Consider the following 26,482-nt stretch of genomic DNA (forward strand, 5'->3'; position numbering starts at 1 on the left):
TGTGTGATGTAGTGGAAAAATGATTCTTACAGGATACTTACGCTTGAATTCCCCCCCCCCCCCCCCCGTCTCCAAAAAAAGTATAGTAATTTTTTAGAACATTTTTCTGCAGGAACGGTTTTCAATAATTAGAACTCTCCTCTTAATACTTAGTTTACAAACCAAATTTGCCTTTAATATATTTGAAACTATAGGAATTTTGCATGCTCTGTTCGTCCATCTTCTCTGGAACGATTATCATAGAACGTGTAACAATACATTTTACAAAAGGTTTTGCTTTGCTAAAGAATATTTCAGGGAAGATAGGGTATGTATAAATACATGAATATAAGTACAAATAAACTACACACCAGGAAGGGGGAAATAGTGGTCATGGAAATATTAAAGAAGTACAAGTTTAAATGATGAACTCTGCTCATGTCAAGAACGATCATAGATAGCGTTTCCGCTGCTCTAATTTGTATTGTTTAAATGGACTTTTGACAATAATTTCTCTTCGTTATCTTTACATTTCATACATTTCTGTACTGTTTTTAATTAATTAACTATTGATTTAATCATTTAATCAAGAACTTTCAAAGATGTTTTTGAAGTTTCAATTTTGCTGTAGAACAAAATACAAAGGAAATAATTAAAATGTTAAATAAATATCTATTCTAAGGAACGTCCGGATTCATGGTGTACAAAGCAGAAAGAAACTAATTTTCACAATGGCGGCAGGGCTGTTTTCTCAGTTTTTCTTATTAACATGGAAAAATATTCTGCTACAGAGACGTAAGATATGTGTGACGGTCTTTGAAATTATACTTCCACTGGTTTTCCCGGTATTTCTGATAATTATCAGAAATATTGCGGACTATAAACCAGAGACCATGAACGCCACAACGTTCAACGAAGAAAGCATCTATAGTGTTTATATGGACAAGGTTCTATACGTCCCCAATACCACGGTGATAGAAGGCCTCATGAACAACACGAAAAAAGTTGTGAAAGGTAATTCATTTTCGTGATTTTTATGTACAGTGTAATAGGCATGTCCATTATATCTTGAGAATCCCCAAATCACACAGTATTTTGTAATGCGAGTCCCCAGAGTTGTTAGAACCGCCTAATTCGCGTTTATTTTGAATAATTTCCTTTTTTATTTAAGTTTTGTTTTATTTTCTAACCATCTGTTTCAACTGATCAATCAGTATACACATAGCAAATATCCAAAAGCTTCAATATTGTCAAAATCACTTTAAAAAATTAAGATAGTATTATGTAACAATTTTTTTTTAAAAAAGAAGTATGCAAAGAGAGTATGACTATTGTTACCTTGAGTACAAAAGTTCAGCCTGACCCTTAATACGGATCTTTAGGACCAGACATGCTATATATTGAAAAATCGGTAACGATAAATAATATCAATCAAAAACAAATTGTTTTCAAAATTTTCAACATCTGAAATCACAGCATTTGCCAAACAATGTCTCTCTTTTTTATCTTGAGCAAAAGACCTCTGCTTAATTAAACAGTACCAAATGCTTAGTTTGTAATATGTCATATTTGTTTATATTTCAGAAAAATACAAATATGCGTCTTTTTCCCTTAAAGGTAATAGGAATGCTCATGACATTCAACATGAACAATTGAAAAAAAAGAAAATAAGTAACAATCCAATATAACATTTATAAAATTATACTTAATTTGTTTACTCATAATCGATAATATTCAGTATGCTTCATGAAATATTTTCAAATGTTATGATATACTGAGTACCATGATCATAGATTAATCTAACAGAGTATTCTTGATTCTTGGTTTATGATTCTAATGTTCATAATGTGTATTTGCTTTCAGGATTTGCAAACGAAGAAGATCTTATGAATTATCTACAACAGTCTAACAAGGACAACACCGACTACTGGGATACGGGAATTGTATTTGATCCGCCCCCGTCGTACGTATCGGACCTCCCAGAGGACATTACATACACTATACGTATGAGAGGACAATGGGACACAGAGGATCAGTACGCGGACAAATCCTTTAATCCTGGACCGGCGTATGACTGGCGCAATGGTAAGCCAATGAAATACTACCAATTGAACATACATTGTAATATCAGCAGTTCATATAAAGCTCTCCGGAGCCATGGTTGGTACCTTCAACTTATGCTCCTTTGGAAAGATGTTTTTAAATTTAGTTGCTTTTTTTTTTTTTTTTTTTTTTTTTACAAATTTGGTACATCTGACCAAGGGATTCACGAAAAGAACTCAAACCCCCGATTACTCATTGCACCTCTTATGTCTCAGTTTACCTTAACAAAGGATACCGACTTTTTTCACAAGTATCCTCAATTAAAAATATTCTACTCAATACAGTTATATTTACATAAATATTATCTAATACTCTGATGTATCTTTTTTTTTCAGACTACAAAGTGGGCTTTCTTTTCATAAAATATTGTCTAGATACTGCTATCATGGAATATTTCAATTCCTCTGTCAGTCTACCAGACATAAAATTACAACGAATGCCTTATCCTCCATACGTAAGAAACCCTGCGGCAAATTTCATAAGACTCTCTATTGCTATCACCACCGTAATTGGACTTATTCTACCTGCACTGCAACTGACGAAGGAAATAGTCTATGACCGAGAGAAGAAACTTAAAGTGAGAAAGAAATATGTATATATATAAGTAATTATCCGTTTTGTCTTTACATTTTATATGGCACATGTAGTCACAGCCGTTCTTCAAATTCACTGTGAAGAAAGAAATGGATACGATAAACTCAAATCATAGCACAAAACCAATGGTTTAGACCACTGCTATGTTGTCTTGAGATTACTGTACTAAAATTACTTCAAAATTTCCTTTATGGTTACTGTGTCACAAGGTCGTAAAGATATTTGACAATGATGATTCTACATATCTTCCCATACAGTTTTAACCAAAATAAGCTTAAGGAAGCTCTAAACACTAACAAAAAGTGCTTTTTGGACTTAGAGAAAAATATATCATATCAAGATATGGATATTTAGACTATTTAGTTCATTTTCAACATAGGGTACATGCCTTATTTCCACAAGAAAAATGTTCAAAGACAATGGACTATTCGTGAACAGAAATAACTGCAGTTTACTAGCTTACATTGGGAAAATTAATGGAAATAATGAATGCAATTACTTATTCTTGGTCTAATATAAGGCTAAGAATATTTTAATCTATTACAAACTGTGTAATAAACTGTAAATAACCATTTTTTTTATGTTACGTCTAAGGACAGTTCACTCTAACTGCATAAAACTACCCTACAAGTAGAACTCTTTAGTGTGCAGTGTTTAGAGCTTCCTTAAGTTTGGTCATGGTTTTCGTAATTATATATATATATATATATATATATATATATATATATATATATATATATATATATATATATATATATATATATATAAAGTTTACATTTTTTAAAAATGAGCACTTAATGAAGAAAATATACTAGAAGGACATTGAAATGAAGCCAAAAAATGAAATTCATTTTATTCTGTTTTTACAGGAAACGATGAGGATGATGGGACTGAGTTCCTTTGTTTACTGGTTCTCCTGGTTTTTTAAAGGATTTATATATCTGATCATCACCTTTGCTATCGTCGTTCTTATCTTGCAAGCCGGGCCCAACAAGATGTTTGAATTTTCTGATTCCTCTTTGCTTTTCTTTTTCTACTTGTCCTATGCAGTATCCGTAGTGTCATACTGTTTTTTGTTCAGCACATTTTTTAACAAAGGTGATTTGCTAAAAATGATATTTTAACAAGCTGATTATTTAATATTCCTAGAAAACATTTTCTTTGAATTATGTTTTTCAAAATAGCATCACTTTGAACTCCATATGAAAAATGTGTGGAAGATTTGTTTCGGTGCGAGGACTTGATATTCCCTAGTCTAATTAAAGTTAGCCCCTACGTTTTATTATATGTTAAGCCGCGAGGACGCATGGCTTAACAAATAATAACACCTAAGGGCTAGTTTTAATTAGACTAGGATACTTCCTTGAATATCAGGAAGGAAGTTCACAATCAAAAAGCAATTTAATTTTTATTGTTCGCACATTAAAATACAGAGAAAATAATAATATATTACATGTATGATGAATATTACTATTTTTAGCAACAGAGTTTTGGCTTTCAAATGCATATTTATCAATTTGAGTATCTTTGAGGAGTAATGCAAGGGGAAGAATATGGTATGCTTTGTCCAACTGACTTTTTCGGAGCATTGCTTAATCAACTTGTATTTCCATAATGAGTTATAGTTGTGGCCTGAACATTTAAGTACCTATGTGCTTTCAAAATGCAATAGGGTTTAGTAGTCGTGTTTTTTACAAAGGGACATAAATCAAACGGTTTCCGTTATAAAAAGACCCAAATTTTTTTTTAGGGGAAGGAGAGGGGTAAGATCCATGGCCCCAGGGAGGGGTTTAATAAAAAATGCACAGTCTTTAAAATCGTCTCCCAATGTGTATATTTTCCAGACAAATTAAGTGTATGGTTATTCTGAGCAAATGTACCATTGCCTAAATTGTGAAATCCATGGCCCCTGGGTCCGGGGTTCTAGTGTTAGAGCGGGGATATCTTGAACATATAGTGTAAATGCATAAAGTCTTAAAAACTTCTCTTTTCTCCTCCTGTGTGGTTAGAAGGAAAATAAGTGCACGATTATGATGAACAAGAGTGCTTGTGCTTATATTGTGAAATTCATAACCCCAGTGTCAGGGTTCTAGTGTTATGTGATATGATGTTATGCAAAGAAATCTAGTACTGTAACTTAAATTAATTCAGCTTATATCGTAAGTAATGTCCGATTCATTTTATTTTCTTTTAGCAAATACATCCTCTTATTTTGCCGGATTTTTCTTTTTTGTTACAATTATACCAAATTTTGCACTGGATTCAAAGTTTTCGGACATGACGAAGTCCACAAAGATGGCAATATGCTTGTTAAACAATATGGCTATGGCATTTGGTTTTACATCAGCATCAGAATATGAAACGAAAGGTATTTATATACTCAAGCATGTTACAAATACCTGATTTACATTAATGTCCCCTTACATTCATGGACACATATTGATTAAAATTGATTTACATTTAACTATTTCTAAAGAGTATATGTTCTTGTATGTCTTGAATAATAAAATTTTCAAATCTCAAATTTATTTTACTGTAGCAAATTGATTATAAGATGTCACCTCTAAAGCATATCCTGGATTAAATTTACAAAAAGAAATACCACATCATTATAGAAGAAAATGTATCTAATTGCAAGGTACTAATACAACATTTTCCAGGAACGGGGGTTAGATGGAATACTTTCACCAAACCACCAACAGTGGATGGAGATTTTTCCTTTGGTGACACCATCTTGATGCTCTGGGTCGATAGTGCAATTTACCTTTTGATCACGTGGTACATAGATGGTGTCAGGCCTGGAGAATATGGAGTTCCTCAACCATTTTATTTTCCATTTACGGTTTGATTGCATTTTTGTGGAGAGAGAGAGAGAGAGAGAGAGAGAGAGAGAGAGAGAGAGAGGGAGATTATGAATTATCTCTGTTACTGTTGCTCTTTCTACTATATAGAGCTGAATAATGCAGAATAAAATTGTTTCCCTTATTTGATGTCGAGTAAACGACATGAAAATTTATTTCTTGCAGTGTCCTTATAATTTATTCATTTTTTTATGTAACATAATTGAATAAAAACGTTAAAAAACTACTAAGTGTGAATTTTACAATGAATATTGTATTATATATTGACAAGTTTCTCATAAAGTTAAATAATTAATTTTTTTAACAATCAAAGAAAATAGAAAAATACATTGAATCAATTATTTATCTCCTATACAGAAGACATACTGGTTCGGTGGCAAGCAGATTCGTACGACCTCACATCAAGATGTTGAACACAGTCCAAAATATTTTGAAAAAGAACCGTCGGGTCTCGAAATTGGTATAAGTATGAGGCATTTACGTAAGGTAAAACTATTGTCAGTTCTGTGTGAGGCATATTAGGAATGATTAATTAGCAATATATTTATAATTATACAGTTAAAGTATATCATTGAGGGAGTTAGCAAGATTCCAGTTCCCCAAGGCCAGGACTATTTCCCGAGGCGAAGCCGAGGGAAATAGTCCTGCTCGAGGGGAACTGGAATCTTGCTAACTCCTGCAATGATATACTTTTAACTGTTTTATTATACCGATACAAACGTAAAATTTTGAGGATTCAGACAGCCTAATTTCAAAGCAGGGATTAACATACGGGGATTACTGAACTAACATACGGGGATTAGTCCATTCACATATCATATCAACGTAAAATTAAAATCTAGAGGATTACGGATAACCGGGAATTAGTTTTCGAAGCAGGGATTAGCTCACTTGACTAACGTACGGGGATTAGTCCATTCATAACGATTTCTAGGGAATAAGTCACATCTAACGATCTAATGTTATATAGGGAAAAATCAGTAGAGGTATAATAAATACATGTATATCAAAGGTTTTGAATATTCTCACCAATTTATCCAAAGTTTTATAAAAAGCCATAATGGAATGAAAACTTTAAAAACTTTGTATCACATAATATCAGGACTGTGGATAACTTGCAGTTTTCAAGATATAAAAATCCCAATTATCAACAGGTGTACACAGCTGGTCTTAAAGAAACTGTTGCTGTGAAAGATATGTCACTTAATATCTTTCAAGGGCAGATAACTGCACTGCTAGGACATAATGGTGCAGGAAAAACTACAACTATGTCTATGTTAACCGGTGAGACCTACATGTGTCCATGTCAGAGTACTGCCAAAAAATTTCATCTGACTGTTATTTTCTTTTCCCATTTTGCAATTGTATGTTATTTTAATTTTTTTAATAAGGTTTTATACCATCAACTTCCGGTTCTGCGAGGGTAAACGGATATGACATAAATGATGACATCAGTAGTGTGCGGGAAAGTCTTGGCATGTGTCCACAACATGATATTTTGTTTGACAGTCTGACTGTGAAGGAACACCTCGAATTTTATTACAAAGTAATATCAAATACCCGTTATAGTTTTTTTTTAAAAGAATATGGATTGCTGTAGATACATGAATAAATTCATTTAAAGTAAAGACTCCGTAGCAATTTTTTGTAATTCCGATCTTGAAAAATAGCTGTATTCTGTTTCATGATTGATACACCACTGAAGTGCAAGTTATGCTTTCTGTTATAGCTTAAGGGATGCAATAAAGCCAAAATGAAGGAGGATATAAAGAACACACTACGCATTTTCAAGATTGAAGAAAAACAAAATGATCTTGCAAGAAACTTATCAGGCGGACAAAAACGGAAGTTGTCGGTAGCCATATCACTGGTTGGAGGTTCAAAGGTATCATAGTATTTTTCCTATGAAAATGATTTATACTTATATTTAGGTACTAGGAATTTTGTTTTACTTGCATTTTCTATCAATATCAGTCATAAACGTCTGGTGTTCTCGTTGACTTTCCATTTGCTTCGTAAATAAAAACCAAAAAATAAATAAATAAACGTTGGTGATAAAATATCTCTGCATTTATCATGTTGACCGCGTTAGTTAGCCTCCAATCCATGCCTTAAGACTATTCAGGTCGGAGTAAAACGTAACTTTTCAAATGAAAAAAGTGATTTATATGGATTTTGATTCCATTTTTAGCTCACCTGAGCCAAAGGCTCAAGTGAGCTTTTCTGATCAAAATTTGTCCGTTGTCTGTCGTCGTTGTCGTCGTTGTCGTTGTCGTCGTTGTCGTTGTTGTTGTTGTAAACTTTTCACATTTTCATCTTCTTCTCAAGAACCAGTGGGCCAATTTCAACCAAACTTGCCATAAAGTATCCTTAGGTGAAGGGGATTCAGGTTTGTTCAAATGAAGGGCCATGTCCTCTTTCAAGGGGAGATAATTTAGGAATTAGTGAAAGATGACTCATAGTGAAGTATCCTCAGGTGGTGTAGATTCAAGTTTGTTCAAATCATGACCCCCAGGGGTAGAGTGGGGCCACAATGGGGGAACAAATTTTAAAATAGAAATACATAGGAAAAATCTTTAAAAATCTTCTTCTCAAGAACAGCAAAGCTTTGATGAGTCATATTAATATAGGAAGCATCCTCAGGTAGTGTAGATTCAAGTTTGTTCAAATCATGACCCCCAGGGGTAGGGTGGGGCCACAATGGAGGATCAAAGTTTTACATAGAAATATATAGGAAAAATCTGTAAAAATCTTCATCTCAAGAACAGCAAAGCCATGATAAGTCATATTGATGTGGAAGCATTCTCAGGTAGTGTAGATTCAACTTTGTTCAAATCATGACCCTCGGGGGTAGGGCGGGGCCACAATGGAGGATCAAAGTTTTACATAGAAATATATAGGAAAAATCTTTAAAAATCTTCTTCTCAAGAACAGCAAAGCCATGATGAGTCATATTTATATGGAAGCATCCTCAGGTAGTGTAGATTCAAGTTTGTTCAAATCATGACCCCCAGGGGTAAGGTGGGGCCACAATGCGGGATCAAAAGTTTTACATAAGAACATATAGAAAAAATATTTCTTCTCAAGAACAGAAAAGCTATAATTAGTCATATTGATATGGAAGCATCCTCAGGTAGTGTAGATTCAAATTTGTTCAAATGATGACCCCTGGGATAGGGAGGAGCCACAATGGGGGATCAAATTTTTACAAAGGAATATATGGGAATTTTTTTTTAAAAATCTTCTCAAGTACAATAAAGCCATTTGTTATAATGACATGGAAGCATCATCAGGTAGTTTAAAATTCAAGCCCCCCCCCCCCCCGGAATCATTTCAATACTGAACTGATTTGTGCTTTTGCCTAGCTATTGTGCTCAGGTGAGTGATGTGGCCCATGGGCCTCTTGTTAACTTTATAATATTTTCTTTTATAAATATTAATAATTGAACAAGTAGAAAGAAAAAAATCCTTGCCAAGAATTTTTCCGAAAATCACAACTTAAAAAAATGTACGATGATATACAGTATGCCTTCTTTTGATTATTAATCTTGCGGGAGTCAACGTCTATAGACAATGTTTTATCGATCTGATGATTTAGTATTTTTTTTCTCAGTTGCATGAGATCTAATCCCTGAGCTTTTCACTCTTTCCTTTAATAATATTTAATACTTTTTTAACAATGAAAAAAAAAAACACTCTCTTTACTTGTCACATTTAAATTAAGATTTTTCATCCTTTAAAATGAATATCAATATCACTTTGAATTTGAGTAATTTGTGCCCTTTTACTTATGTATCAAGCATACCATTCTTAATGGTAATTTGATATTATATACAGGTAATTATACTAGATGAACCTACATCAGGCATGGATCCTGGGGCACGGCGCCAAATGTGGGATATTCTTCAGAAGTTTAAAGAGGATCGAACTATAGTACTCTCTACTCACTTTATGGATGAAGCTGATGTTCTTGGAGACCGTATTGTTATCATGGCTGACGGAGTGGTTAAATGCTGTGGATCTTCTTTGTTTCTGAAAAAACTTTATGGTAAATCCAATTTTTGAATTTATAAATTCAAACCAACTATTGCACTGTGTAGAAACGGACTAGGGTAAAGTGCGTTACCCTAGTCCAAGATGGCGACAGGCAAATACGCTTCGATTATTTTGCACTCAGTTTACGCATTATACAGGCTTACATTATGTAATGGATGGCTTTATTTAAATTATTTTAAACAGAAGTACGTACCTACTGGAAAAAAAATTGCATGATCTGTGCTGGTTAAAACCAAATTACGGGTAAAAAATTTGATCAAGATTAGGGTAACGCAAAATAACTAGGGTAAAGATTTTGTAACCTCTTTGAGTGGTTAGGGTAAAGCATGTATAAAATGTCATTTTGCTTGTTTCAGGGTTTAAAAAATGCTATTTCAGCAAACTCAAAAAGCACTGTGCCAGTAAATTCATAATTCATTGCACCAAAAACTATGTAATTGAAAAATTCTCAGTGCGCTGACAATTTTTGGAAAAGCAAAGTGGCCTAATTTTGTTCCAACCAGTATCTGATTATAAAACAAACTGAGTATTGAAAACAGTGTTCTGTTGATTTAGATACGGCGAAAACATTTCAAATATCTACAGATCATTTAAAGTATCATCAATGGCATGTGAAAAAAAAAAACGAACAGAAACCATACCCAAAATCTAATTTAAACAATACAAATTATGAGCAGAGCAAACATGGAGCTCTGAAAAGTGAAAACAGAGGTGGGATAAGGTGCCATGGAGGAGTAAACATACTCTGTCCACCGGTAAAACTGCCGTGTTCTCGTTTTTCATCAGGTAAATGAAGAAAGTCAGTAAACATTTGACTTAACGATAGATTGTGTTAATTTTGCAAACAAGGTCATTGTATCCTAAATGGAATTTGCGAACACGAAAATTTAAACGAAATGGTTGATATCTTGTGTCATCATCTTATATGTATACTCTCTCTCTCTCTCTCTCTCTCTCTCTCTCTCTTTTAATTTAGATTTGCATATTATACAGAAAATCTTATTTTACTAGCACTTTTACACCTTATCCTAGAAAAACGGGCAAAATAAACTTTGTTGTTCCCATTGAGAAAACTTTGGGAAAGCATTTGTCAAGAGTAAGATAAATGCAAATTAAACTGAGCTTAGATTCAGAAAACTTGTGCAAGTTTTTTCATAAAAATTGCACCTAAGTACTTAAAATATTCTTAACTCAGAAAAAAAAACATTTATTTTTCAGGCATTCAATAAATTATTCTTAGAAAATTAGAACACTTAAGTTCAATTTTTCAGCAACGCATTGAAAGTCTTTCCGAACAAAAAGTGCACTCTTTTGTGATGGGGGTGTTTCGTTCGACTACTATATTACATCATATTCGTCAAAATCATTTTGTAAATAGATACTGATACTCATCATTGCACATTTGTCAATACATCTACATGTATATGTTTCGTATTGTTTACAGATTTATGAGATTTATCAATGTTTGATATCTTCACAATTTACATTATTATACTTTAAAACAAAATCCGACACTTGTTTCCATGTTTGCGATATAGTGTAAAAAAAGTCTCTTGCTGTGACCTCCAGTTTAACATTTAGATATATTGATGACGTTTTGTCAATAAACATTCAAACGTTGATTTGTTATGTCCCATTAAACTCAAAAAAAGACACCACATATTCTCACACATTACATATTTGGATGTTTTACTCAAAAAAGACATTGAGGTAAACTAAAACCAAAGCTTAACAGTTTATGATAAACTGATGACTCCAACTCTTCTTTCATCAACTTCCCTTATTTATGTAGCAATGTACCATTTTTTCCTGCATATAGGGTTTATTTTGTCAGTGGGTTCGATGAGCAAGAACATGTTTTCTTAGGAACAATATCTAAACGAGGCAGACTGCTGACTAATAAGTTGATGACACAATGGTATCGACAATTTCCTTTTAAAAGCCAACATTTCGCAAATTCTGTGGTCAATGCAATGATCTTGTTAGCAAATATATTATGTTGTCACATTTTTCGTTTATATGATTACAACGAACGATACATAGCGGTGACCTATATCGAAAGATGACGCCTACTCCCCATGACACCTGATCTCACGTCTGATGTTTTCAGAGGTCCTTGTTTGCTCAGTTAACAATTTGTAGTGTTTAAACTTTGATCATGAATACTGTTGTTATTTTTGCATTTCAGTTGATAAAAGTTTATTTCAATTGCCCGTAATGCGGATATAACTCGGTCAACATTCCGTCATTGTCGAGTACCAACAAATGCAAATTAGACATAGGTTGATGAGTCATTTTCGATGATTTCGCTAAAAGCAGGGATTAAAGGATGCAACGTAGATTTAGATTTATACAGGAAACAATACTTAAAGTTAAATCTGATAAATTAATTACATGATTTATACTGTATTTTGTATGAAAATTGTATCAAAAAAAAAAAAAAAAGAAAAAAAAAAAGAGCAACCAGTATGATATCTTTGGAAGCAACAGTTCTTGAACACGTTTGAGAAAGCCTTTCCAACTATATTAATTGTTCATGTATAATGCAGTAAAAAAATCAAAATCGTGCACTATCGGGTTGTAGAATGAATAACTTTACCATAGTCTCGAAAAAAAACTTTACCCTAATCGTAAATGAATAGTTCAGAAACTTTACCCTAATCTGCAGCAAAACTTTGACGCGCATTTTCTTTTTTATTACGCTAAAGTTGAATACAATCTCCATGCAAGCATGTAAAACTAAAGCTGCCCGACAGATTGGTGCAAAATAAAGTAAAACTTTAATCTAGAAATCCCCAATATTTGTATGAGAAAATTTGAAGCGTTTTTGCCTATCGCCATCTTGGACTAGGGTAACGCACTTTACCCTAGTCCGTTTCTACACAGGGTATTGATTGAATGGCAAGGAAGACATCCTTTCCTCTTAACAAAGTTTTTATTTTATGCAATGTTTTCCCAGTAGGCACAAAATGAAAGTTGACGTCTGTAACTGAAAACATACATGCATGGTTACTTATCTGCAATTTTAATTGCTTTTGTGATTTATATTGGACGATCAATTGATTTTATATATCGTTAACCAGTAACGATTATTTTTGAATCATTTTGAGAGATCACTTGCTCCACGAGAAATGTTAAATGTAAATTCAGTAAGGTATTTCGGAACTTTCAGTTGTTATGACCTAAAGGACTTGAGATTTTCATTTGCTATGTACCAACCGTTGGTACAGAATAACTCACTATTTATTCATTTTAAAGTTTCTGTTTTAAATTCATGTATTTAGCTTCATATATCCAAGGAGTTTCTATGACGATAACGATAATGAAGTTTATAAAATACATGAATAATATTAATCACATCTTTGATCTTTTTTTAGAGCGGCATTAGCTGCAAGATATATGTGATGTTTAGGAAAAAAACTTAATCTTGCCATGCTTTATATACATTTTACTATATCAAGGCATGTGCCAAATATTGGCTCTTTCTAGAAAGGACAGCAAGCTAACATATGAGATAAATACTGCTTCAGCAGCAATTAATATGACACTTTTAATTCTGATTAGACATTTTTGTTATAGAACTGTTTTGTGCAAATTTAAATTGAATTCATACAATGTCCTTTTCTGGAGATGGTGTTGTATTTAACTCTTTTTAGCTTTAGCACTTTTTCCTCATATTATATATCATTTATGAAATAAATCTTAAATTATAGGAGCCGGATATCACTTAGTAATGGTTAAAGAACCACGATGCGATGTAACCAAGTTATTAGAAACAATAAAAAGCCATCTTTCGTCAGCCTCTTTAGAAAGCAATGTTGGGGCGGAGTTGTCTTTTCTTCTTCCTACAGAAGGGTCACCCTCCTTTGAAGACCTGTTCAAGGATATAGAGGAAAATGCACCAAAGCTTGGGATTAGTAGCTTTGGGATTTCTGCTACGACGATGGAAGAAGTTTTTTTGAAGTGAGCTATTGTTATTATCTGGCTTTTCATCTGCTGTGTAGAAATAAGCAGCTATATATATATATATATATATATATATATATATATATATATATATATATATATATATATATATATATATATATATATATATCGATTTATCTCTGGTTGTAACGTGTGTTTTTGATTGGAAACAAAAAGATCATTTATATAGTATAAACCGTGTTGCATACATCATAATGATTCGCGTTAAAAACGTATTAAGAGCCATTCTCTGTAATGAATTGAACTCTTGTATAGAAGGTGTGCCAAGCATTGTCCCAGAATCTCTACAAATTCTCTATGATAAAACTCTTTGATGCCATAAACTTATATCAGGCAAAAAAATCGGCTGGTGTATGGCAACATGCCATAAAGATAAAACAAATAGCATTAAAAAATAGCATTCTTTTTGACATGTTCAGATTCTCATAATGAACTGAAAAAAGGTGAGAATGACTGTTTCCAAAAGTTTAAGACCTGATGTCCTACATCCATGATAATCATATGTGGGAAACCAAATATATTGATTTACTATGGAAACAATGTATTAAAAAGCAATAATTTATTCATTCATTCTGTTAAAGTCATACACTCAAAATGAATAAATAAATAAAAGCAATTAAAGGTTGAAATTCAACTAAACAAGAAAAGAAGCGTTTTGAACATATTCTAACATATTAGTAGGAAAATCTGAGATATTTCTTATTGGTTGGAAATGGTTACTTTGTTTTGTTTGAATATAGCAAAGGAATTTCAAATTTACGCTTTATATCTTTTTAACCAAAGTTTCTTTCTCGGTGTACTGATTTCTTCCACATTTCCTTCACGTGGAATATTACTCCCAGTCTAGAGGCATTTATTCTAGTTATCAATTTTTAAGAAATATGACATCAGCCATTTCCTGTCTAGAGATAATTTATTTTCTTTTTGAATAATAAATATATACATTATGAAAATGTTTGAGTTTTGCAGCAATCGTATATAAAGCTTTCAAGCACATGGCAGTAATATTATTCTGAATATCATACATTATCCTACCTTATCCTTCCACCAGAAATACCAAACCAAATACAGATTAAGAACTTATTGAAAATATCTATTATTCCTTAAATGTACCATGTTCGCTTGTCCTTTTTGTAATTCCCTATTTTCTTCTTGCTTACTTAAGATATGAATCGTTACGACAAATTGTCTATTTTTTGTTTTGTGGGGAAAACATAAAAATATTTATTTTTCTATCATTCTGATCATTTCAGAGTAAAGGAAAATACGGGAGAAGTTAACTCAGCCTATAAAGACGATGTCACTGACGATCGTCATGAGCTTCTACACGCACCTGAGGGTTTGTCCTCTCAGCAACACAATACGGAAATTAGCGATGTCCTAGGTATGGAGGCTCAATTGATATAGTACATGAGTAATTAATGCAGGTGACCCAAAGCAATACATGTTCATCTGTTGTATTTCCTTGACACATTGTCAGAATGGATTAAAACTATAAGGTGGATGTTTTATATACGGTTGAAGGACAGCATGAAAACCATCTTTCCTTCTGTCTTCAGTAAGTGCAAAAAGTACATGATCAATATGTACAAGTCCCAGCTGACAAACCAAACTTTCTAATTACAAAAAACTCTACAGTGCCTAGATTTCGAACATCTGAAACATAATCCTTCTACGTGTTCATGTTCTTCTTCACCATACAACTATAGCCCTGCTAGACACGTCATTACTGGTGACGTAAATATAATCAATTATGAGGACCTTTTAATTGTATTTTAGAGGTATTTGGATTTAATTCTGCAATTGGTAATCCAACTTATACTCATAGTTCCCTTTCAAGGAGGAATTTCTTAAAAATCATATGTCAGTTTCCAGTAAATGTTCTACCAGGCTTCTTTCTTTACTCTGCACTAAAATACTAACAGCAGTGAAGGAGAAAATTCAGAAGAACTGTACAACAATATATTCGAGAAGTAGTGTAAATTAAGTGTGGATACTTAAAAACTCCGATTAATCTTTAGAAACTTTTAAATCAGAAAATTTTAACGAAATCAATAACATCAAAATATACAACTTTTCAACACTTTATACAACCATTTCCCACCATACACTAAAGTCCAGGATTTTTGACATCATAGACAGCTGCTTTTTTACAATTAAAGTGGAACTCGTAAATTTTACTTACCTTGTCACTGGTCATTTGCAAAATCATTTTGTTAAAAAACAATCTGATTGTACACACAAGTGCTCTGATGCTTGACTCTCTGATTGATAATATCTATCGGAATCTGTTGGAATTCCCATGGGTACAAAATAATAGCGTCCCGTTATTAACAGGTCTATTTTTGTATTCAAATGAAGCAGAATTTATTTAAAATCCTACGTGAAAAGAAGAAGTCCCTTGCTGTAGTCTTCAACTCAACATTTAGATATATCAACGACTTATTATCAATGAACAATATTTATACATTTATTTTTATTCCTACTTTAATTCGATATATCCCTTTGAACTCGGAATAAATATACCACAGAGTCTGATACATCTGTTTCATATTTAGATAGTTTGCTAGAATAAACGTTAATGGTTATCTAACAAAACTTTATGATGAACGTGATTTCTTCAACATTTCAATCGTCAACTTCCCTTATTTATGTAGCAATAAACCATTATCACCTACATGTGGAGTTTATGTCTCCCACTTGATTCGATACGCAAGAGCATACTCTACATGTACGTACGAACAACTTCTAAAACGAGGCTAGCTATTGATAAATAAGTTGATGATACATTGTACAAGGATATCAATAATATTAATCTTTTGTTTAAAGTCAACATTTCTCAAAGTCTATGATCAAAGTAATGACTTTGTTTGCAAATACCATTATTTTCACACTGAACTGTTTACGGCATTTTCCGTTTGCCCAATCCGCACAAGAGGCACTCGGCGAGAGTGATCGGTCAACAGGGGATGTTTTCTCCTTGGCATCTGATTCCACCTCTGTTTTAGAGGTCCTTTTAGCTCTGCTCAAATTTGTATTGTTTATAGGACTTTTGAGCATGTTCACTGTTCAATATATTCACATTTCCTTGTAAATTGATTGTTTTTAAATTCCTTTATGTTATCAGTTTTTTTTAATTTTAAATTTTAGTAGAAACACTATTCTATATAATATAAAATATACAAAATAATCAGCTTGTCAAAATAATCAGCTTGTTGATTGTGGGCATTACCTGGCAGAAGTATATTACTTATTTTTTTCTATATTGAGCATAATACAGCTCATTATTTCAACTGGAAGCTAATCTTCTACATCTATGCGGTATTTATTACATTTTCAACAATGAAATACTGTAATTATTTACTGAATACAAGTGATAAAGTGATATTCTGACACAGTGAGAAAGGATATCAAAATATGGTATTCTCAAAGTGAGAATATCAGAAGTACGGCAAAACTCACGATTTTCCTTTCCTTCACGAAGAGATTTTTAAAAAGAAAAATCCCTGGCCTGTTATAAGATAGAGTTAATGAACCATCTTGATAGAGACTTATAGTTATACTGCCAAGTTTTTTCCAAATATGTCGTTAAAAATCCATGTTTACAACGTTTTTCAATCTCGCAATCGCTTAGCTATGACGTCTCAAACGCTCAACTATGACGTCACAGCCTATGACACTGAGTAAAGAAAAGACAGAGGCAAAGGGAAAAACTAAGAAAATGTAATAAACAGAAAATTCAATGTTTTGTAGATGAATATGGAATTTATTTCACTCGTGAAAATATCAAAAAATCCTGTCCCACTCGTGAAATAAATTCCATATTCATCTACAAAACATTGAATATCCTCTATTTATTAAATCTAAAAAAAAAAGATCATAAAAGGTAAAAAATCATAAAAGAATGAAGTAGTTCGACACAGGTTGAAAAAGACAGTGTGCATTTTACAGGTCGAGACCACTAGATTTTCTGACGTCCGCATAAAGGATGACTGCACTTAACGCCTGTTTTTGGGTCTTTTTCGGTTTGCTTCTGTTGCTTTTATATCTAAACCTTATCTCACTTTTGTATGTTTATGAAAGAATACTGTCAATTTGGAACCACATTTAAATCTTAAAATGATTTTAGACTGTGATACAATAAAATGATTCAATGTTTTTTGTCCTTACTGCTTTCCAAATATAGTGAATTTACACTTACCTGCCCTTGATTGAACATTAGATATGCATGAGAGGTGGAGCTAACATTGTAAGAATGGGTCTAAAATTATACTTGATAAATAACAATGACATGTTTGGAAAAGCGAACGTGATCACTCTTCCCAATCTCCCTCTCCATTCTGAATGGCACAAATACACTTCTGACAAAGGTTTCAAAACGAAATTAACAATAGGAGCACGTCAATGTAATTAAAACAGATTTTATATCAATGCCAGATGAATTAATGTGTTCGAACAGTGTCCTAGTTAGCACAAAACATGCTATCTTACAAGTCACGTGACGAAATTTAGTATTCACAAAGTTACCTGAGGTAAGAAATCACGTGGTGAGTTATAATATTCAACATGTCACAGTCCTTGGTTACAACACGGAGAGCGAATGTAAGAAGAAGCAGTTTTTTCTCTTTTTAACCATGAGCGCATGTTTGTCTATTAATCTCCTTTTGACACATTATTATTTATGCAAATATACAACTACTGTTAAACGTAGAACAATAGACAAACATGCGCTGACTATGTATTAAGTCAGTAAAAAAGTGGGCGTCCTCATTATCGAATGGAGATTCAAGAAATTGTGAGGACCCCTGCCTTTGAAAACAGATTCAAACTTCGTAAATACACACTTTTATTAAACGTAATTACATAAAATTGTAGATTGGATGTTGATCATCCTTGCAATTAAAAGAAAAATGCTTGTTTTGAAAGTTTATTTTGTCGCAAATTCCGCATGTCCTTATTAATAAGTGCAGTCATCCTTTGCATGTAAATTAGCTATCTGTTTACTTCACCGACTGTTGAATGAGCCGCAATGCATTATGGGCTACTTAAATTATCAATACGAACTCACTTGTGTTGAAAATAAAGGGCAACTTGAATTGTCTCTTGGAAACTCATTTTTAATTCTTTTTTGATATTTCTGAAAGAAATATTGAAAATGATGTATTATCTTTCATTTCTATGCTCACATTTACAAAATCTGCTTTACGAAGCCTTATAGATTTGGGATGGTGACCCGAAGCACGTTTTAATTAAAAAGTTACTTATCACATTATACATTTCATTTGTATTTTGTAAAATTCCTCCGAAATTTGGATGACTTTCACATAATGACGTTGATAAAAATTTTAACATTCAAAGTTTTGAAATGGCAGGGAAATCGAGGTTAGAATCTGTTAAGACAGGATCGTCATTGTTCGAAAAAGGGACGTTTTTGGAAAAGATGGAGCAGGTTGAAGCGACATAAGAAATATATTGATTAAACAGTGACTACGTTTAGAAAAGTTCAATGTGTTTAATTTTGACGTCGGGTAACGTCAAGGATTTTCACTTTAGTCTGGGTATGAGTGTGTCCTTTTTGGTATCTGATAAAAATATCACTATTTGTGCTTTGTTTGTAATGAAAACTTGCATATTTATGAAATGAAACATGAATTTAAAGAAAATAATGGGTTCATATATTTTATCAATGTTTGTCAGTTATTATCAAGGTTATCCACAAACTTTACGGACAACCCTCGTATCAACTTGTAATCCATTTTTCACAGAGACGTAGGTGCTATTGTGCATTGGGTGTGTTTTTTTTCACGTGATATACATGTACATAGTTTTAGACAGCAGTACAAGGTGTGGAATTATTATTTAACTCCTCCATATCATCAAAAAAATTTAATATACACTCAAACATCAAAGCGTTTGTACGGTATTTGAAGCAACTATTAATCATCTAAAAGAACTCAAAAATTAAATGTGAGCATGGAACAGTGTCTTTGGAATATAATCTTTCAATTTCAGCCTTTTAAAGTAAAAAAGAAGTTTTACGTTTTTTCCGGTGATCAAGTAAATATTTTGCACTAAACCGACGAAAACCACATGTCGCTATTGAATCGTAACCACGTAGTGGACTCTCATGCTTTGCGACTCATTCAATTGATTGGAGGATGGGTTTGACGAAAACATCGTCACGTGTTGAAAAGTGCCTTCCATAAACAGGTCGGGTACACTACCTTTTATGGAAGGCACTTCTCAACACGTGACGATGTTTTCGTCAAACCCATTCTCCAATCAATTGAATGAGTCGCAAAGCATGACGGTCTACTACATGTTTATGATTCAATAGCGACATGTGGTTTTCGTTGGTTTACTGCATAATATTTACTTGGTCACTGAAAAAACCGTACTGCTTCTTTTTTACTTTATAAGGCTGAAATTGAAAGATTTTATTCCAAAGACATTGTTCCATGCTCACATTTGATATTTGAGTTGTTTTAGATGATTAATAGTTGCCTCAAATACCGTACAAACGCTTTGACGTTTGCATGAACATAAAAACATTTTGATGATATTGTGGAGTAAAATAATAATTGCGCACTTTATACTGCTGTCTAAAACTATGTTCATGTATATCACGTGAAAAAACACACTCAATGCTTTATCTACACAATAGCACCTATCTCTTTGAACAATGGTTTACTCCGATGTATTACAAGTTAATATAAGGCTTCACAAAGCAAATTTTATAAATGTGAGCATAGAAATGAAAGATTATACATCATTTTCAATATTTCTTTCATGAATGTCAAAAAAGAATTGAAAATGAGTTTCCAAGGAACAATTCAAGTTGCCCTTCATTTTCAACACAACTGAGTTTGTATTGATACTTGTAGTAGCCCATAATGCACTGCGACTCATTCAACAATCGGTAAAGTAAATAGATAGCTAATTTACATGCAAATTTATGCTGACGTCAGAAAATCTAGTGGTCTCGACCTGATAAAAGGTAGTGTACCCGACCTGTTATAGACTGTGAAGTAGTATTTACCTCTGTTTGAAAAATACTTATCATTGGCAGATTATTGAATTTTCTTACCATAACATTATATCTCTAAGTACAGAAAATGAAAACAAAATTTCCAGATTAAATTTTTGTTTCAACTTGGATATAAGAAAATACCAGTAACTTTAGATATTTGGAAAATTTTACTTTATAAAAAAAGGTTTTACTCGAATACCTTAAAACATTAAAATATGCAATAGATACATTCATAGTATTGTAAAGTTGTATACATCAAAGGGGAATCAAGATACTTGTTTTGAATACAGAGATTTGAAGAATGGTGACACTCCCTTTTTTAATTTCAGGTGCACTTTTTAGAGTAACATTCGAAAGTAATGAATCTTAAGTTGAGTCAGACTGTAGTTTTGGTTAATTTTAGGATTTTCCTTTATTTAGACTTTTAATGTGCATGTTATATTTTGTTTAGATTTTAACATGGGATTTAAAAAGAACACTGGAATATCAGCCATTTTTCAACAATTCCGAGGACTAATGATGAAGAAAGCTTTGCATACATGGCGAAGCCGATTTATGATGATAATTCAACTTGCTGTTCCTATTTTACTAGCGATATTCGGACTCATGGCTGACCATTTTCTAAACAATCTAATACAGCGTCCACAGCCTCCTCTTAAATTAGATTTAGAATATTTTCCAAGCGCCATAACCACTGTAACTCGAGGACCTAACTCGACATATATTTCAGAAAATATGACGAAAGAGTATGAAAAGTATTTCAGACAAAGAGGTTTGCAGGTAGTTGAGTATAAAGCGAACCCGTCCTCAGAGTTTAACATTAACAAGTTTTGGCTGGACATTGATCACCAGATTGGACAAAGACCTTTTAATTCACGATATGTCATTGGATTTGGATTCAGCGGAGATGATATTATCAGTTATTATAACGGGGAAGATAGTCATGCTATTGGAATTAGTTTGTCTTACACGATGGATTTCCTTTTTAAATTTTACTTTGGCAATTCAAGAAGTATACAAACTATAAATCACCCATTTCCACCGATAGAGGATAGATATTATTCAGATCAGGGGTCTGGATTGGCAGCTTTTAAAGGTCTTACCATTGCTTTGTGTGTTTTATTCGGACTGTCTTGTTTAGTGGCGTCTTTCAGCGTCTTTCACATCAGGGAAAAGTCTTCTGGAGCCAAACACTTACAAAAGGTCAGCGGAGTAGGCTCTACGGTCTTCTGGTTGGCCAATCTTACCTGGGATTTCATCCATTACCTGATCCCAATTTTTCTTATCCTAATTTGCTTTGCTGGATTCCAAATTCCGCCATACACAGAAGAGAATAGACTGGGAATTGTGTTTCTGAGTTTGTTTCTGTTTGGTTTAGCATCCATTACATGGACATATCTTTTACATTTCATCTTCCGATCACCTGCAGGTGGAACGGTAGCTATGATAATAATTAACACTGTCGCAGGTGAGTTACTCCTCAGTATTTATATTAAAGATATAATTTTTTTCTTGATAAGACAGGTTAACACTAAACAAAGTATATATAATGCCATTCACAGTCCTTCTAAAGTATACCAAAGCACATTCATATAATTACTGATTTCTTTGTGTCACTAAATTAGGATATGAATATTCTTTAACACTTGTATAATTTTTACTGGGGATATTTTTTCAAAGACTGCAATCTTAAGATATGTCTCATATATAAAATACATGTACATTGGTGTATTTTGATGTTTTTATGTGAACGTCATTGACTCGCGTGTTGAAAGTAATGCGCCTCTTGTACTTTCAGGTTTATTTACCTTATTAATGGTCACCTTCTTGTATCCAAGTCCAGATACCAGAAGTGCTTCTGAAACAATGGATAAAGTCTTTATGATAGTTTTGCCTCATTTCTGTTTGGGAAAAACATTTACGAACATCTATGTGCGATATGCTCTTCGATTTCAATGCCGTAAATCTTTAGGTCCGAATGTTACACAAATGTTCTTGACTAAAGGTATACATAAATCAAAGTGATACCCCGGTATTATTTCCACATCTAAATTTATGAAATAAATTTAAAAATCTAAAAATAAAAATAAATTATGATGTAAAAATTATCTCGTTCCTTTATCGTTGTAAAGTGTCATTATTAGTATTAATGAATTTTATAATTCGATATATACTTAATCGTTATTTTCATTTTAATTTTTTGTGCTGAATTATCAAATAACCTTTTACTAAATTTTAATTTAAAAGAGCAGTGCCCCACCGACAACTATCTGGAGTGGGATTATCCAGGGTGTGGTCGTTACCTGTGTATGATGTCAATACAGTGGGTTGTTTTTATGATTTTCGTGCATCTCTTGGACAGCGGAGTAATACATCGTTTTGTCAACCGAACTCTGTGTAGTACAAGCAGTGGAACTGCAGACTCGGATAATGATTCCAGCATTAATCCGGATTCGGACGTATTAGAAGAAGCAATGAGAGTACACCTGGCTCAATTGGACGACCTTATGAAAACCGACAAACTTATTATTAAAAACCTTAAGAAAACATATGGCGTCGTCGATCCGTTTCATGCAGTAAAGGGAATAAGTGTAGGAATAACTGAGCAAGAGTGCTTTGGACTGTTAGGTCAAAATGGTGCAGGGAAAACGACAACATTTAAGATGTTGACTGGTGATGTGATGAGTTCTAGTGGAAACGCCTTTATCAACAGTTTTAGTGTTGATAGTCAGTTGCAACAGGTACGCATTTGAATTGCTATATTTTAAAGCTGTAAGGTTATTTTATATAGTAACAATTTTAACGGAATTTTAACGGAAACGGGAAATCAAACCCTTTCCTATACGATTCCAGTTCTTATGTTTTGTGTATAAATGTCAGAATATGAAACCTGGCCTGGATAAGTTACGAATAATTTAACAAAAAAAAGTTCTTTAACGCTCCAGGTCCATCATTTTTTGTTGATGATTAACTTGTAAAATCTTCTATACCACAGGTCCATCGATGTCTTGGATACTGCCCCCAGTTTGACGCATTGATTGACACTTTAACAGGAAGGGAGATTTTGACACTTTACGCGAGAATGAGGGGGATAAAGGATAGGGAAATCAAGCGGGTCATTAATGATCTACTGGACGCAGTCACCCTCACAAAATATGCCGACAAACTGTGCGGTGCTTACAGGTACATACACTTTATGTCTGTGTTCTTCCTACGTGTTATTTGAATTTTTTGCGGTAGGAGTAACTCTTTGATTTGATATAAATTTTATCTGTTTAACAGAAAAGATTTGAAACTAAAATATCTACATTTACTACGTGTACATTCGAAAAGTTTTCATTTCTGTGTACCATTTTTCCACAATAGAATTATATTTCATTTATTTTTTCCTGCTTTATTTAGAAAATATAATAAAGATATATTAATTTGCGATCAATTTGTCATTTTCCTTAAGTGGTGGAAACAAAAGAAAATTGAGCACGGCCATTGCACTGATTGGAGATCCCCCATTCTTAATGTTGGATGAACCAACAACAGGCGTGGATCCGGCGGCAAGGAGACAAATGTGGAACGTACTTTCTAAGGTCCGGACAAGTGGAAGAACGCTTGTCTTAACCTCTCACAGGTGGTTTTTAATTTTCATTATACATACAGGCCCCTTGTTTTCAACATTGACTACCTTTGGAAAACTTCTGTACATATCAAACGATATTGATCATTATGTCGAAAAGTTTATGATAAATCTTTCTGTACTTGACCTAACACACACTTAGTTGTCAGAATTTCACCATTTCAATTATTACTTAGTAGCAATAGGAAATAATAAAAAAATGAATTTTATTGTTAATAAGTACGTGTAATAAGTATAATTTTATATATAAAACATGGTGAAGAATGGTTTCGTTATGATGCATTAATCATTTTAAAATGGTATGAATTTATTTCTAACACGCTGCTCCTTTCCTACAGATAAGAATATTACACATTACCATTTTCAGAAAGAAATGAAGTTGAATAAGACATATTAAAAGTCTGACTGAACTTGTTTTTGCCTATCATATTTACATAAAAAAAGGAAAAAGATTATCAGAGGCTTGTTCATGAAAAAAACCATTATTCTCTCTAATAATTATAATGTTATGGTTAAGTATATTTTGAAAGATCTGTCAGCGTTTCATGAACATTTTTCACTTGCCTTTAGTATGGAGGAGTGTGATGCCCTTTGTACTAAGATAGTCATCATGGTAAATGGAAGATTTGTCTGCTTTGGGAGTCCTCAACACTTAAAGAACAAATTTGCACAGGGCTATACCTTGACAGTGAGACTAGCACGTGACAATAACGGAAACGCAGTTGATTCTCATTCATTATGTAATCATATAGGTAAAGAATTCCCAGGAACCGAAGTTTTTGATGATCAGCAGGGCTATCTTGATATCCAAATTCCGCATCAAAGTTTATCGTTGGCAAAACTTTTCAAAGAAATGGAGAAAACAAAATCTGAATATAATGTAGAAGATTATTCAGTACATCAGACGTCCTTGGAGCAGGTTTTTCTTGGGTTCACGAGGATGCAGGTGCCACCTGCAGACAAAAAACGGGTGTGTCCTTGTTGTTTCTGTTGTCGATCAAAACCAGTTGTTCAATGACGTTATCAGAGTTCATAGGTGACAAAATGTTGATGTCATTCTTCTGTTTAAATTCGACTCAACTGAGGTTTTTTTTTGTGCTTTTAGCTTTTTTAACTTTTAAGCTTACAACACAAGAAGTTATTTTTTTTGTTAACTTTGATGATTCAGTCAAGTTTGAAGTAAATGTGAAGTTGCCACATTTATAATAAACAATCTATGCAATGGCAGATTCAGGAATATTTTTTACTAGGATACTTTCAAAAGAAATATTACTGACTAAAGAATAACAAAATACGAAACATTGACAAGAACAATAAAACAAGACAAAACAAGCGAAAGCGTCTGTAAACTTTTTACATTTTGACCTCCTGAACCATTCCCTAACAAAAAATATACTATAGTAAACTATAGTCTACTATAGTTAACTATGGTTAACTATAGTATCAAAGTTTTTATTTTAGTAAATTAAAGTTTTTAACTATAGAGAATCAAAGTATTTTTACTATGGCTTTAAGATTGTTATATTTTATGTTCTATAGTTCATACATGCATATTTGTTATATTAAATGGAAATATCACTTGAATATTTACATATTATTTACACATTTTATATTATTGGCATTGAATTCAAGAAATTTAAACATTAAAATCTCATAAAAGTTCTACAGTAAAGTTTCATAGTAAATCAAAGTATCAAAGTATTTACTATAGTAAACTATATTAATTTTTGTTAGGGTTGGGTCAATTAAAACCAAACTTGTTACAAAGCACCTTTGGGTAAAATGGATTAAAGTTTGTTGAAAAAAGAGCACACCCCCTTCAAGAGAGAGACTTCGTAAATATGAGAATTAATGCGCCAGAAAATTCTTAACTTTTTTGAATGCTTCCTGATAAAGTGTTGATAGCAGAGCAGAACAATACACGAGGATAAGCTTGCCTGACGTCTGTCTGTATGTCTGTCCGTCGGCATGTCTGTAAACCTCACAACCTGAAAACTATAAAATGTAGGGATTTGATGTTTTGCTCATACATTGCTTTGCACAAAGCCTTTTGTTTAATACGAGGATATATGACTTCGTGACCTTGAACTTTGACCCCAATTCAAAATTGTTCATAATTCTGATATGAATTATATTCGTTGGACAAAGAAATGTTTAGCCGGCGTTCTTTTTGTCATAATTTATACTTATTTATTAATTAATATTACATATAAACTCCGAATATCGGCACAAAAATTCATA

The 26,482-nt window shown here is 32.8% G+C and overlaps 1 protein-coding gene across 1 annotated transcript; it reads left to right on the forward strand.

Moving 5' to 3' along the window:
- Positions 1-710: 710 nt before the first annotated feature.
- On the forward strand, positions 711-25,321 carry LOC133188070 (phospholipid-transporting ATPase ABCA3-like). The gene is made up of 19 exons (XM_061323459.1): positions 711-993; positions 1,843-2,064; positions 2,418-2,659; positions 3,546-3,774; positions 4,871-5,044; positions 5,337-5,518; positions 5,895-6,023; positions 6,692-6,821; positions 6,929-7,083; positions 7,267-7,422; positions 9,375-9,585; positions 13,307-13,556; positions 14,834-14,964; positions 21,062-22,078; positions 22,409-22,615; positions 22,858-23,351; positions 23,606-23,793; positions 24,065-24,235; positions 24,812-25,321. Exons 1-19 carry the CDS (start codon positions 711-713, stop codon positions 25,257-25,259), a joined length of 5,019 nt encoding a protein of 1,672 aa, XP_061179443.1. The 3' UTR covers positions 25,260-25,321.
- Positions 25,322-26,482: the final 1,161 nt, after the last annotated feature.

Source organism: Saccostrea echinata, unplaced genomic scaffold (genome assembly GCF_033153115.1).
Source record: "Saccostrea echinata isolate AGI-Se365-2 ecotype Australia unplaced genomic scaffold, CSIRO_AGI_Sech_v1 ptg000015l, whole genome shotgun sequence".
NCBI classification, from domain to species: Eukaryota; Metazoa; Mollusca; class Bivalvia; order Ostreida; family Ostreidae; genus Saccostrea; species Saccostrea echinata.